This window comes from Peromyscus maniculatus, chromosome 7 (assembly GCF_049852395.1).
Source record: "Peromyscus maniculatus bairdii isolate BWxNUB_F1_BW_parent chromosome 7, HU_Pman_BW_mat_3.1, whole genome shotgun sequence".
Classification (NCBI taxonomy): Eukaryota; Metazoa; Chordata; class Mammalia; order Rodentia; family Cricetidae; genus Peromyscus; species Peromyscus maniculatus.
In genome coordinates, this window is record NC_134858.1 from 118,867,553 (window position 1) to 118,882,453 (window position 14,901).

At 46.3% G+C, this 14,901-nt stretch overlaps 1 protein-coding gene across 12 annotated transcripts in view; it reads right to left on the reverse strand.

Annotated features, from left to right (window-relative positions):
* The window catches only part of Ulk4 (unc-51 like kinase 4), a 307,398-nt gene that overhangs the window by 66,278 nt on the left and 226,219 nt on the right, over nucleotides 1–14,901 (reverse strand). For all 12 annotated transcript variants that reach the window (XM_076577412.1, XM_076577414.1, XM_076577409.1 and 9 more), the window contains one exon: nucleotides 10,803–10,988. In XM_076577412.1, coding sequence (XP_076433527.1) covers nucleotides 10,803–10,988 — 186 coding nt within the window. The remainder of the gene's footprint in view (nucleotides 1–10,802; nucleotides 10,989–14,901) is intronic.

The window sequence follows — 14,901 nt, forward strand, 5'->3', positions numbered from 1 at the left end:
GCCTGTGAGGAGCATTTCTCCAAGTCATGGTTCATGATGACACCTCATTTAAGAGAAAGAAGAAAATAAAATTTGAAAAGATGTGGCAGCCTTCACAGCCCAGAACTTTGATAAAAAACTCAATGACGCATATTCAAAATCTTGTTCCTAGATCTGAGATGCATTACACATCCTAATGTGTCCTACAATGAGATGGTAGTTATTTGGAAAATAACTAAAGTTTCTCCTGCAACTACAAAGTCTATCTACAGGGACGGGCTGAGGGGATGGCTCAGGGGTAACAAACCTGCTGTGGACAGCATTACCCAGTGCCCAAGCAGAGCTGCGCGTGGGGTGTGTGCCTGTAATCACAGTGTTGGTGCTGGGGTAGAGACAGGAGGATCCCAGGAAAACAGCAAGCTCCAGGCTCAGTGAGAGATCATCTCGAGAAAGCAATAGAGAAAGACACCCAGCATCGACTCCAGCCTCACACGGGCACACACACCTCCTCCCTGTACACATACAAAAGAGTTTAATTTTCACCTACACCAATGGAAAGATGACTGAATCATAGAATCATGTCAAATAAACTAAAAATGTCAATTAAATTAGGGCTGAACTTCCCGGTGAAAGATGTAAATCACCTCCCACCGCAATAATCCTACTGCAAGGCGGGTTTCTCAGGAGCTACCTGGTAATGTCAACAAAGCTGCACTATCCACTCCACACTTCTCAGGTTTGCCTTCAACCAAAAGAAAATCAGAGTGTTGGACGCAGAACTACCCGCTCCACAGTCCAGACACACAACTACCCACTCCACAGTCCCAGACACACAACCACCCACCCCACAGTCCCGGACACACAACCACCCACTCCACAGTCCCGGACACACAACCACCCACTCCACAGTCCCGGACACACAACTACCCACCCCACAGTCCCAGAGGCTGGAAACAGGAAGCAGATTCTTCACATTTGGTCTCAGAGTGACACATGTGTCCTCAGGGACACATGCCACAAGTCTTGACACTTCTCACTCCTTACTCAAGTTTTTTTACTATTTATTGTGCATGTGTGTGCTTAAAAGCCACGGCACATGTGGGGAGGGGGCTGGTTCTCTCCTATCATGTGGGTCTGGGGATTGAACTCAGGCTGCTCTGCTCGGTGGCCGGCACCTTCAGCAGCTGAGCCCTCATCAGGGTTTCTTAGGTCATCTTGTGCTCTTCTGTGGCCATTGACTACTCAGTGGCCACTCTCCGTGTCTGCACCGTCCTCAAGTGCGGTGATTGGTCCACTGGGTCACCAGTCAGTGGCTTGGGAGGCCTGGCTTTGCTTCCCTAAGGACCTCATCCTTCCGTGAGCCTGCTGAAATCCAGGGCAGCCTTGCCCTGCCGTGAGCTAGCAAAGCATTAATGACATCCTTCACCTCCAGGAACAGGGTGGAGGCTCAGCTTGCCCTCTAATGGGTGTGTTGATTCTGGGAACCTGGAAGTCAGGCCCAGACCCCAGGGACTCTTGTGCTCACCTGCAGGGAAGCATGGGAATGACAGCAGCTGGGGAGTAAGCAGCTCTGGTGTGGGGCTGGGCCCATGCTCTGTCCTTCCTCTGAGCCCTGCTCTCCTGGGGCTGCGGTTCTTTTTAAAACCATTATTATTGCATGTATGTATAACGTATGTGTGTGAGTACATGTGCTAGGGCACACATGTGGAGGTCAGAGGACGTCTTTGTGGAGTAAGCTCTCTCCATCTTTCCGTGGGTCCAGGGACGAAACTCAGACTGCAGCTCTCAGTGGTCCGAGGCTGCGGTTCCTCACGGTGTACCTGTTTCCTGCCTGTGGTGGGTTGAGGACTCCTCAATCATGAATGCACTCTCTCAAGCCAATGCTATCGTCTAGAAACTTCTTGACCTGGGCTTCTATAACTGATGTTTTCCTGTTATCAGTGACATCCATTCTGACTCATTTTTATAGCTATTTTGACCATTTTGTAAAGCGTGTTTATGTGTATGTTAATATGCACACGCAGCTCTACGTACGTGTGTGTGTGTGTGTGTGTGTGTGTGTGTGTGTGTGTGTGTGTGAGAGAGAGAGGGGGGGGGGGCCTTGAGTCTGCAAGACACACCCCTGGAAACACCTTCATCCCCTTTCCTTCCTAGGCTTCTCAAGCTAGCTGAGTTCTTTCCTCTTTTTCCTTTTGCTAAAAAAAAAAAAAAATCCACATATCATAAAACTGACCATCTTACAGTATACAACTTAGTGTTCAGAAAACCCATGGAGTCATCGCTGTCTCCACAGTCAATTCCAGAAGACTCCATCATTTCAGGAAGAAACACACACCCGTTACATCCTGCACTGCCCACCCTCTGTACCTCCTAGCCATGCCAATCATTTTCTGTAGCTTTGGAGATTCATTTAGTCATTATCCATCCCAGACCTTTCAGGTGACAGAATCATATGGTCAGTATTCTGTGTTTTCCTGTAATCACTTACTGCTTCCAAGATCTATCTGTAAAAGTTTTGCCACAAGCCAGGTGGTGGTGGCACACACCTTTAATCCAGCACTTGGGAGGCAGAGGCAGGTGGATCTCTGTGAGCTTGAGGCCAGCCTGGGCTACAGAGTGAGGTCCAGGAAAGGCGCAAAGTTACACAGAAAAACCCTGTCTAAAAAAAAAAAAAAAAGTTTTACCACGTCACAACTTCATTTCTTTTGATGGTTAATATTCTATTACATGGACATATCACATTGTATTTACCCATTCATCAACTAATTTTTGTTGTTTCTCCTTTTGGTTCTTGTGAACGATGCTTTTTAGAACTTAATAAACAGAACACCTGTGATGCTGGGGAGCATTCCTCCGGGTCACAACAGGAGGCCTTGCTTCCGAGAACAACATCCCAGAACAGGCTTCTCAGTTACATACGGCAGTCGGGACTCAATACTTCTACAGTGGGTTAAAAACTGCCCAGGCGGTAAAGAGAATTAAAAAATCCATTTGCTGCCTTCTCATAGAGTGGAGCCCTTAGAAAGGGATTGTCTCCATTACATTTTCATCAGAGACCAGCAAAGAGAAGTGCGGCCTGTTGTTACAGTGCCTGGGAGGTAATGACTTCCAGGTTGCTAAGCAACGCTACAATGTTAAAGGCCCAAGTATCTGTGATCTCTAGAGACACTCAAATTTCATTAAAACCTGCTCATACCCATTGCACAAAAGGCCGTCGGGAGTTCATAACCAGCTTGGGTTCTGGACATAATAATGATTTTTTTTAAAGTGGCATCAAAACTTCTATGGTACTTAAAAAGCAAATATTCTAGAGCTGCGGTTAATACAATCTATAATGTTTCTAGCACCCATTCCTAGAAAGATGGCAAGTGTAATTGGTTTACAGTAAGCAAACGTGGTTAGTGTCCTGAAAAAGACCTATGCTGGGTGGGAATTCGAGAGCCTCTCTGAAGCAGAGATAAATACACCCCATGTATAAACCGGAACAAGAGGCACAGGTGACATGAAGTGAGAGGCCATGAGGCCGTCACTGCTTCAAGGAGGAGTTGACAGCAGCATCGTTTCAGCTGAAATGGAAGCAGCGACACAAGGGAGATGCTCTCTGGAACATCCTGGAAAGGCCCTTTAGGGAGACGTTTGAAGGGGCTAGTCCCAAGGCAGGAAAGCTTTGATGGGGCCCTGGTAAAAACTTTGTGTCATCCCTGGGACGCTGGGCCTCGATGTCTGACTTGATCTGTGTCTAGCCCAAGTTCTTCAGCTGTGGGTCACGACCCCACACGGAGCTGTGGAACTGAAGGTGAGGGTCAGGGGAATGCTGCTGAGCGTGCATCATGCCAAACGATTCAGATCCTGTGCACAGCTGAGTCAAGCTGGGTACAAGGACATCATACGGACCCAACAGGTTATATTTAGGAATATAAATATATGTACATACAAATACATATATGCATGTAATAACAATTAGTGAAGGAGGGTGAGGAGGGCTGTATGGGAGGGTTTGGAGGTGGGGGAGACGGGAGAACCACCATAATTAAATGGAGGTGTTTGCAGCCTCTGCCCACGTCGCACCACTCAGTGCCACTGACGCCTTGCTGTGAACGCACCAGCCCTGTGCACCGTGCACAGTGTCCATCACACAGCACCAAGTGACGCTTGGAGCACCTGGGTTCAGCCACAGACTCAGAATGTAAGAATCAAATTGGTCTATCTCTGGATTGTATTACATTAGAATATTTGGTTTTAAAAATTGCTGTTTGAGTTTCATACACAATTGTTTAATGAATTCTAGCTTGAGATTAGAACAGAATTTCTGAAATGACCCTAAACACACATCTGCCACGCTGTAATGTAATACAAAGAGGCGTGCTTGGATTGACAATAACAAAACCAAAGTGCAGCTGGAGCCCGACAAATGTGAAGAATGCTCCTGGTCCAGCAGTCACATTCAGCTGAGATTAAATCTTCATGCAGAAATAAAGGCACCCATCTATCTCAGTGGTATGCAAATACACTGCTATTAATAAATGATAAACGTATATGTATGCCAAATAATTGTTTTAAAATAAATTTCTTTGTGACTTTTTATCAGTAAATGTTTCATTTGTGTTCCTGTCTTATATACCTATATACCCAGGGCTGCATGGAAATTTCTCACGTGTAAAGGAGTAGTCACACGCAGGGAAAGTTTATAACTCCTTGCACATGAACACACACACACAGTCTCCGGAACATGTCCTCCTCTGGTAATTAAGAATTCTAGGCAAGATATTTCCTTTCTTTTGTTTGTTGAATAGATAGATACAAGGAACTCACTTAGGGAGTTCCCAAGGTAACTGGCAGCCTCTGGCAGTCATTGGCAGGAAGATCTGCCCAGCACATCCATGACCAGCATACATGGAGCCCAGGGAGGAGGGGGTAGGGGGGCTGCCCAGGAGACTCTTCAGAACCTTCCACCAGAACTGCAGGAGAAGCCTCATGACTCCCATGACACTCACATTTGCTATGTACTAACTTGGGTAAATGATACTGCTCTTGACAGTCTCTCTGGACTCACACTGATCCATCCTGGACCACACTGACCCATCCTTGGTGGTACATATCTTTAATCCCAGCACTCAAGAGGCAGATTAGGTGGATCTCTGTGAGTTCAAGGCCAGCCTGGTTTACATAGCGAGTTCCAGAATAGCTTGAGACACTTAAGCCAGGAGGGAGAGACCTCATTTTATCTTGCTATACTTCTAACAATATTTCTTTACTTTTGTGGTGAAATTAGGTCCATTGTGAGTGTGAGTTCTGCAGCTCCACCTAGTTATAAAACAGAAAAACAAGAGCAAGCAGCCGATCCCAAGCCTGCCATCACAGAACACCACGCGCTGTCTGCTCTACAAAGCTGCCCATGTGAAGCTATCATCTGCAATCCCTGGGCCACGTTCACGGCATCCTGGGAGGCCGAGGGCCTGCAAGCTGGACACACCTGAGAGGGCGTGGCCATGTGACACTGATGTTCACACTTGTCCTTGTGTGGGTGGAAGGCACCTGGTGACCAACATTGGAACTCAGACAGGAAGTCACAGGAGGCCACTTGCCACGTTCTACATTGCTCAGGGACTTGATCTGACTCAGACAACGAGGGAACAAAGAAAGACAAAAAAAAAAAAATCTGTGATAGGTGGGCAGTGTTTGACGGAACAGCACCAACTATGCAGCAACCCAGAACCTCAGCACGTTATTATGTACACCCTACCAGGGGGCGGGTTACCAGTCTCAGGCTGTGTTCATCTAAGAGCAAAAACCTGGGATGGCTAGTTTTTGTGCACACTAGTCAGTCATTCCTAAACACTTGTACTTGGACCAGAAGAAGGTGTCACGGCACCTCTAAGCCTCACCTGGAGGCTCAAGGCATTAGTGTCCTTGACATGCCCACGCCCATGTCAACAACACTCGTTCACCCAGGGCTTCCCGGGTCCCCACAGGCACAAGGCACAAGACAGAGATGTTTCAAGGAATGGATGCTTGGGAGACATCTTAATGTCATCACCTTCAGTCACCTCACCACTCCACACATGACACCTTCGCTGCCCCAGACACATGGGCCTGAGGATGACAGGAGTCATTGTCTTGTGGATGCTGCCGGCTCTCACAGATTAGTTAGCAGCCTTATTTCAGCCAGTCTTAACCCCAGAAAGTCCGCGGTACCTCATAGGCAGTCATCATGCTGAGTTTTGGAGTGAGCTAGCTTTAGTTAATGGACATGGAGGCTAATCTGCAGCCCTCCTAGAGCTGAGCGACATGTAGGCTTGGGAGGGACTGGAAGAATGTCCACCACAGCTTTAAAGCAAAAGCACAAAGTATAATTAAAAACCTCCAGTTTCCTGGCACACAGAGACAAGTAACCAGGTCTTCAGGTTCCATAGGCTCCATATTGTTTTCTGAATACACTAAATACGACGGAGTAAGGGAGAGGACCCGGGGGACACATTCACACCTATCAGCGGGAATTAAACAGCCTGCTTCTTTGTTAGTGAAAATTGTGGCTTCAGAAAGATACTATCACAAGATTGGTAGACATGCCAGGGTATTTCTTCTAATGACCACACATCCCCCTAAACCCACCAGTGACAGCCACAGTATTCCAGTCATGACATGCTCCTTCTAGGGCCATTTGTACTTCAGGGTCACCTTCTCTGAATCCACAGGGCAAACCTACCTCAGGACGTTAAAAGATATGGAGCCATGTACTCCTGGCCAGCATGTGCACCCAATGACCTTGTGTTGCATGAATCTTAAAAGATTTTATTAATAAAAACAAACCTGAGGCCAGTTATTGGGGTGAACGCTGGAAGATCAGAGAAGCAGAACAAGCCACAGCTTCCTCACCTTGCCAATTCCTCAGGTGATTCTGTTTCCTCAGACTGGAAGTCTCTGAGTCCTCATCCGAATGGGTCTCAGCTGAACTGTGCTGCTCAAAGCCTGAAACCTTAACCAGCCAAATGCTTCTAGTTTCTGGTCCTCACGCCTTATATATCTTTTTACTTTCTGCCATCACTCCCTGGGATTAAAGGCTCACTTCTTGGGATTAAAGGCGTGTGTCACCATGCCTGGCTGTTTCCAATGTGGCCTTGAACTCTCAGAGATCCAGAGGGATTTCTGCCTCTGGAATGCTAGGATTAAAGGTGTGTGCTACCACTGCCTATCCTCTATGTTTAATATTGTGGCCATCCTGTTCTCTGACCCCAGATAAGTTTATTAGCGTGCACAATATTTTGGGGAACACAATGCCACCACAACCTTGTTTCAGACAGACAAGGTTCAGAGGCTGTCCCTCTGTAACTTCTTACAACTAAAATACTCATAAGTGTGTCCTCCATAACTCCATCATGGACACCAGGCAATCCCTCTGTGGAACCTGACCGCTATGGTCCAGGGAGCTGATAGGCAGGTTACAGGGACACAGGAGATCCAGCTGAGTTCCTGACTCCAACCGTGTGCCTGTCCAATCCTACCATGCCTCAGGGTACTGGGGCACAGTGGGGAGATGGGGGTACAAACTGGGGACTAACTATATGCTCACTAGAGTTGGCCTCAGGCTGACTGACATCTGGGAGGCAGGAAGAGGAGGAGCCTGAAGGACTGAAGAGAAACAAATAGCAGTTGATGACAAAGCTTTTGCATTTTCCGATGGTCCTGACTGAGCCCACTCTCTGAACGCCCATTAGAGGCCAGGTCTAACGAGCAAGCTTCGCCTCACAGTCAAGACTAGTGGGTTCAACAGAGACACTGCCACTGCCCTCAGAGAGCAGGCTCTCAGGTCCAACATTCACTTCCAAGCCTCAAATGCCATGAAAACTTGGGTCTGGTGGCTCTACCCTCTGCGTCCATTTCTGTCTCCCAGTTGGGCTCCAGGGATCTCTGGGCTTCACATGAGACACATTTTCTCTTCTCTCTGTGTGTGATGCCAACATATCTGCCCATTCATAATTTAAACATCACATGCTATGCTTGCCATTGTCTTCATTGGGAGTGCCCTGTGACCTTGGCTGACCTTTTCAATTCAGCACCCCAATGCCCTGCTTCACATGCAGCGATAGAATGACTCGCCCAGGGTATTTTAGATCAGTGGTTCTCAATTTGTGGGTAGCAACTAATAGAAGGATATGGAGAAGAACAGGATGCTGAGATGAAGCCACACACACACACACAAACACATAGCCAAGAAGAATGGACAGCTAAATTCAAAAAACATCAACAATTTCCAGAATTTAAAATTCTGAATCATGACATGACACTAGTGGAATTCAGGTGTTTCTGGTACATGGACTGCTCTCACCCAATGTGAGGTTGAACTGTTGACCTTGTGTACATCCTACTTCACAAATGAGTCTGTCAGATACACTAAGCCTATAGGCTGAAGATGATGCCCCAACACTGCGGAGAAACCTCAGGTGACTGTCCAGGCAGCTGGCTGTTTCTGTCAACTCACATTTTTTTTTTTGGAAGCTGCTTGCATGCACTTCCTGTTTTTATTTTTTATTAGGTAATATTATTTCCTTCTTGGGTCTCTGAGGGAGTTGAAGATTAGTTAGTTATAGTTGAAAATTAGTTAGGATAGAAAGTGAATTAGGTACATTTTGGACTTACCAAAATAGGATAGATAATGGAATTATTTTCTCTGAATTTGTCAAATAAAAATGGACCAGACATTGTTTAGGTATTTATTACTTGTATATATGGTATATAGTTATTGTACTTTTGTATATAGTTTTTCTTATGTTAGTTATAACCTTTTTCCTTTTTATTAAAATAGAAAAGAGGAAATATGGTGATATTTTATTTGTACTGAAATGTGATTTTATTTGTATGTTAATAAATAAAGTTGCCTGGGGGTCAGAGCTAATAGCAAGCCATAGCAGGAGCTGGGCAGCGGTGGTGGTACACGCCTTTAATCCCAGCTCTTGGGAGGCAGAGCCAGGTGGATCTCTGTGTGTTCAAGGATACAGCCAAGCATGGAGACACATGCCTTTAATCTCAATACCAACCATAGAAGTCCTGGAGGTCTGTACAGATGGGCAGTGATGAGAAGGTCATGTGGTTGGGTTTACAACCAATGAGAAGGCAGAACAGAAAGTCTATATAAAGACAAACACACAGGAAGTAGGTCTCTTGGCTGAAGAGGATAGCTGCAGCAGTGAAGGGTAAGGCCCTTAGCTCTGACCTCTTGGGCTTTCATCTCTGCATTGGCTCTGTGTTTCTTATTTAATAAGACGGTTACTTCTACAAGTGACCCCCACAGGGCTCACATATTAGATATCTGTATATTTAATATTTACATTACAATTCATAACAGTAGCAAAATTACAGTTATGAAGTAGCAACAAAATAATTTTATGGTTGAGGGTCACCACAGCATGAGGAAGGTTGAGAACCGCTGCTCTAGATCAACGTTCTGTCCGATCTGCTTGGTGGAAGCCCACAGGATGCCAATGGGGATGAGAAGAGCAGCTGCTGGGATGTGCGAGGAGCCTCTAAAGCTGCTCTGCCGGCTTAGAACAGTCCACAAGCTCACTGAGCCTTACTTTCCAGCCTGTAAAACCTGAACAGTCCTGGGTGCTGCTCACTGCAGCCATGTAAGATACGAATGAGACAATGTTGAAAGGCCATTCACAGAACCCAGGGCAGTGGCGACCTCTGACAATCATGTCAGACCCTATGACTCACTCCAGCCACAGCAAGAACAAGCCCACACCACCAGCCTGTGACGGCCACAGACCTCAGGGAAGGGAAGAGCACAGAAGAGGAGGTGAACAGGCCTCAGGGGTGCTTGTTCCTCGGTGACTGCCTTCGCAGCAGAGAAAGCAAGAAGTCTTTCTTCAAGAGTGCTCTAAAGAGTACTGACATGTGACCCCTGCTAATGGGCCCCTGTGAACAACCTTTTCACAGGGGTCACATCTCAGATACCCTGAATATCGGATATTTGCATTATGATTCATAACAGTAGCAAAATCACAGTTTTGAAGTAGCAACGAAAATAACTTTATGGTTGGGGGTCACCACCTGAGGAAGTGTATGAAAGAGTTGCATCGTTAGGAAGGTTGAGACTCAGTGCTCTAAAGAGACACAAGCTGAATAATTTTTTAAAAAATAAGGAAAGAGAAATGAAAAAAAAATAGACAGAAGGTGATATTTCCCCTTAGAATATAGTGCTGGGCAATAGAATTTACATTTTCCAATTGCCACAAAACTAAAATATACAATAACACCACACGTAAGCAAAGCAAGCAAAATTAACTTGCCAGTAATGGGTAGATGTTCGTACTGAGCCCTAGAGTGTGGTGAGCTGGCAAGGGCCATCATTGCTTCTGGGGACTCAGGGACATGGGAAGGAAATATCACGCAGACCAAACGTGGTGAAAGACAGAGAGTGTGCAAGTCCATTCCAGATTAAACTATAACACACTGGATGCTCTCTTAGACTAGGGAAAAAGTCACTGAAGTTACAAACCAGGGCAGTCAGCAGAAGCAGGACACATACGGCAGGTGTGGAAGAATGGGACCAACGTTAATTCCTAATCAGGACTACTACAGCCAGAGAATCCTCCCTCCCTCCCTCTCTCCCTCCCTCCCTCCCTCCTTCCTTTCTTCCTTCCAGAATGATGCCTCTTACATTTCTCAAATGGTTCAGAAACAATGTAACACATATAGACTATGACCCATGACAGCCACAGATGACTGCACAAGAGGCAGCTGGGAGGCCAAGGCATTCGAGAAACAATTCTGGAGATGAGAAATGAGGCCCTGCCCAGTGTGGGTGCCATGGGCCGACTCACCATCCTCCTGAGGATCCGCAGCAGAAGCTTCTGGTCCTTTGGGTCTTCCTTGGCCACCAGGAGGTCAGCAAAGGTCTCTAGGTTTTCTGGGGACAGGCTGTCTGGGTTCTCTCCTCCATACAGCTGCACCAGGATGGACAGGCACTTGGATGAAACCTCGGAGATCTCAGGGTCCTCATTGGGAAGCTGGAAGTAGGCAGAGAGAGCCGAGTAAGTTCTACTGGGTATGATGTGCTGCTCAAGACCAGCCCCAACCGGCTTCACCATGGGAGCTCAGGTGTGAGGAGAAGGTGAGGTACATTCTAGTGACTGCACCGTTTAAACACTACAATGCGTTAAAGAAGCTATTCCGCACCAAGCCGGCACCTGTACTCCTTCCACCATGCACTGAGGCCGAGGAACGACCAGCAGCCAGCAGGGATCGGGATGGATCTCATACATGTAGCCAACACACACTTTCTCATGCATTCACAGTGGGGTGCACCAACTGCACCGACGGCTTGGCTTTCAGACGTTTCTCTCCCCGTGCCCTTTGTTTTCTTTCTTGAGACAAGGTCTCACTGTGTAGCCCAGGCTGGCCTCAGCCCCCCACCATGCTGGAGTCACAGATGTGTCACTGAATACCTCTTTAGACACAAATTTACTAGTAACTTGTTAAGGAAGCCTCTACTACATAAAAGATACCAAGGCTTACTATTCCTAAGACATTTTTAAAAAGCTTCTATCAACAGGGTGTTTTTCCTTATTTCCTTCTTAGCTCACTAGGGTACAGAGAAACTACTGGCTTTGGGGAGCTTCTGCATCCTACCACTTAGCTGATTATCACTTTCTTCTGCTAAGTAACATTCCACTCACTAGACATCCCACTCTTTATGCATACATTGAAGAAAATGTGCCTTGTTTCAGATTTGAAGGTATAAAACTCCCATGCATATCTGTACAGGTCCTAAAAATAAGCATCAACATTCATTCTCCAGGAAGCCCAGGGTATCTGACTATGAGTCCCTGGGGGACTCAACATTAGTCATGCATCTTCCCATCGCACAGTCCAGCTGATGCAGTGGCACAGTCCAGCCTCGCATGCATCGCACTCAGCGTCATGTCATTCATTCCCGCTCCTCTCGGGCGCTTGGTGCTCCCCTTGGGCACCTGGTGCTATCACATCCATTCTTTGCCCATTAGTAATGAATATTCACTGTTGATATTTCAAAGTTCCTTAAACATTCCTGGTGCAGCTCCTCCTGGCTGGCTCACATTTCCCAAGCATTCCCTCTGGTCTGGGAACAGGTTCTTGTCAATTTCACAAAGACTTTGGCAGAAAAAATAGTTTTGATGAATTCCAATTATTGGATTTTCTATTCCTAGGAATGTCTTGGCTAAACCTTCAGGCCTGAAGATTTTGACTTACATTTTTCTCTAAATTTCTTATAGTTTTATATTTTATACTCAGGTTTCACTTAATTTGAGGTTAACTTGCATATAAGATGCTGGATCTCAGGAAGAGGATTCTGTTTCTTGTGAGTCACCCCCCACTACTCCCCAGACTGAACATCCTGTTGCTCCTGAACACACATTAGTTAAAAATCATCCGGGAGGGCTCAGCACTAAGAGCCCTCAGCAGAGGACCCAGTTTGGCTTCCAGACTCACAACCACCTGTAACTCCAGGGGACCCAATGCCCCCACATACATGTATGCATTCCTACACACAGATACACACACGTGAATACACAATTTAAAAAAGCAAATCTTTGTGAAAAAAACCACCTGGACACGTTTACATTGTCTTGCTGCATTCTTTATTGTGATTGGTCCATCCAGACATCTATCCCACCACCGGTCACACGGTCCTCACACACCACAGAGAGTTCCCCTCCCATGGCTTTCTTCTCTTTCAAAAATTGCTTCAGCTGTTTTAGGGTGTCTGCTTTTCTTTATAAATTTTAGAACCAGCTACCTGTCTCTGGAAATCTGCTGGCGAGGCCTCAGTGGAGGAGTGAGTGTCTCTCTCCATCCATTTCCGTCATCCTTGATTTCTTCCCCGAGTTCTGCAATGTTCTGGACATGCCCGCTACCTGAGGGCTGTGGTATACTTCACTCTCTTTGCAACGATTTTACACAGTGTTGTTTTTTAATTTGAGTTTCTACACACTTGTTGTTAGTTTACACATCCATCCAGGATTTTTAAGAAGTGAATTTTCAGGTGCACTTAGTGCCAAAGTCACAGGTCCGTGATCATATGTGGTCATGCATTTTGATGAGCCTGACTGTCGGTTCTTCACTGTGTCTGGACTTTGCACCTGGATGGAGTGACTCAACTCTGAGTGTGGTCCACACAGTCAGGCAGGGCTGGTTTCCTTCGAGAACGCTGCCTCTCTTCTCACTCCTCCGACCTACTCAGAACTTTAGTGCCACGTCACCTAAGAATGGCGGCCACGGCCTCTCGACTCTCCTAATCCTGGGACGTGGGATGGAGTCGCTCACTATTAAATATGATGTTGGCTGTAGATTTTTCATAGGCGTTTATCAGCTTGAGAAGGTTTTCCATCTAATCCTAGTTTGATGAGAATTCTTATCAGAAACTAGTGCAAGACTTTGTCAACTACTTTTTCTGTATAGATTCATGTTATATCCAATTTCTTCATAATACTGTGTATCTGGCAGGATATATTAACTGACATTTGCTGAACAAATCTCATACATCTGGAGGGAATCCTTCTGGGCCACTGTGTTCTGCCACACACAGGTGTGCTCATTTCATGAACACTGCACGGAGGACTGCCGCATCTTAGGTCATGAGAGACACCGGCCTGTGGCTGCTTTGATTAGTGGTGTTTTGTGTGTGCAAGGCACATGTGCATGTATATGTATGCGTGTGTGTGTGTGTGTGTGTGTGTGTTGGGTTTTTCTTTTGCTTTTCTGGTCATTTTTTTTTTAAGTCAACATCAGCCTGACCCCAGCCTCAGTAAATGGATTGGGAAATATTTCCTCTCTTTTATTTTCTCTAAGAAATTAAAGCTGTTGCCCAATCCTCTGTCTGGTAGAATATTCTGGTGAAATTAGCTGGGTTTGGAGAGATTAGAAATTCAATTTCTTTAATGATTCTAGAACGACTCAGTATCCTCTTGGTTGAAGTTTTTTGTTAGAAGAGAACAGATTAATTTCTTCATGAGCACAGAGTTGTTCAGAACGTTCCCAAGGCCCCCCTCAGAGGCTGTGTCCATGTCCTCCATTCCAACCCACACCAGTTATTCCTGTTTCTCTAATCTTTGTCAGTTTCTTGTAAGCTTTCAATTTTAATTTTGTTCTCCAAAGAGTTATTTTTTTAATTTAATTTGTTTCCCTCTTTTTATTTGCTTTGAGTTGATTTTATATTTACTTCTTTCATTTCCTAAGGTGGCATATAAGGTCTCCCTGCAGCATTTTTATACGCACGTTCCTGTACTCATTACCCTCCCCTCCTGCACTCCCCAGCACTCCCCAGCTCTGCTTGCTGATCCCCTTCCTACCCCCCACCCTCGCTCCTTCCTTGTTAATTCTGTTTGCTGTGCAGCTCTGGGGACTGAGCGCTGGGCCCCAGGAATGCCTGCTAAATGCCAGCGCCAGGCCACGTTCGTCCTCTGAAGCATCCTCACTACAGAACCCAGGCTGGCCTCAACCTCCCAAGTGCTGGGCCATACACAGTGCCGCCACCCCAGGCTCAGCTTCCCTTTCTCTAATTTCAGTTTCTGGTGTTACAGATTTTTCTCTAGCCCGTACTTTCAGCTATAGCCTACAAATTTTGATGTATTTTCATTTTAGTTCAATTCTACGTATTAACATTTCCTTTGAGAATTCAAGTGTGTTTTCATTTTAGATGTTAAAATTTTCCTGCTGTCTGACTGACTCTTGGCTTGGCTCCATCGGTGTCAGGGAAGTCGCTCTAGGAGAAAGGCCAGCTCTGGCTCACAGCTCAAGGGTGCAGTCCGTCATGGCAGCTCACGGACATCCAGAGTCAGGAGGCAGAGAGGGACAGGTGCCGCTGCTCCGCTGCCTGCTCCACTACACGGGCTCAGTCACGGATCCCAGCCAGGGAATAGCCCCACCTCCACCAAAGTTACC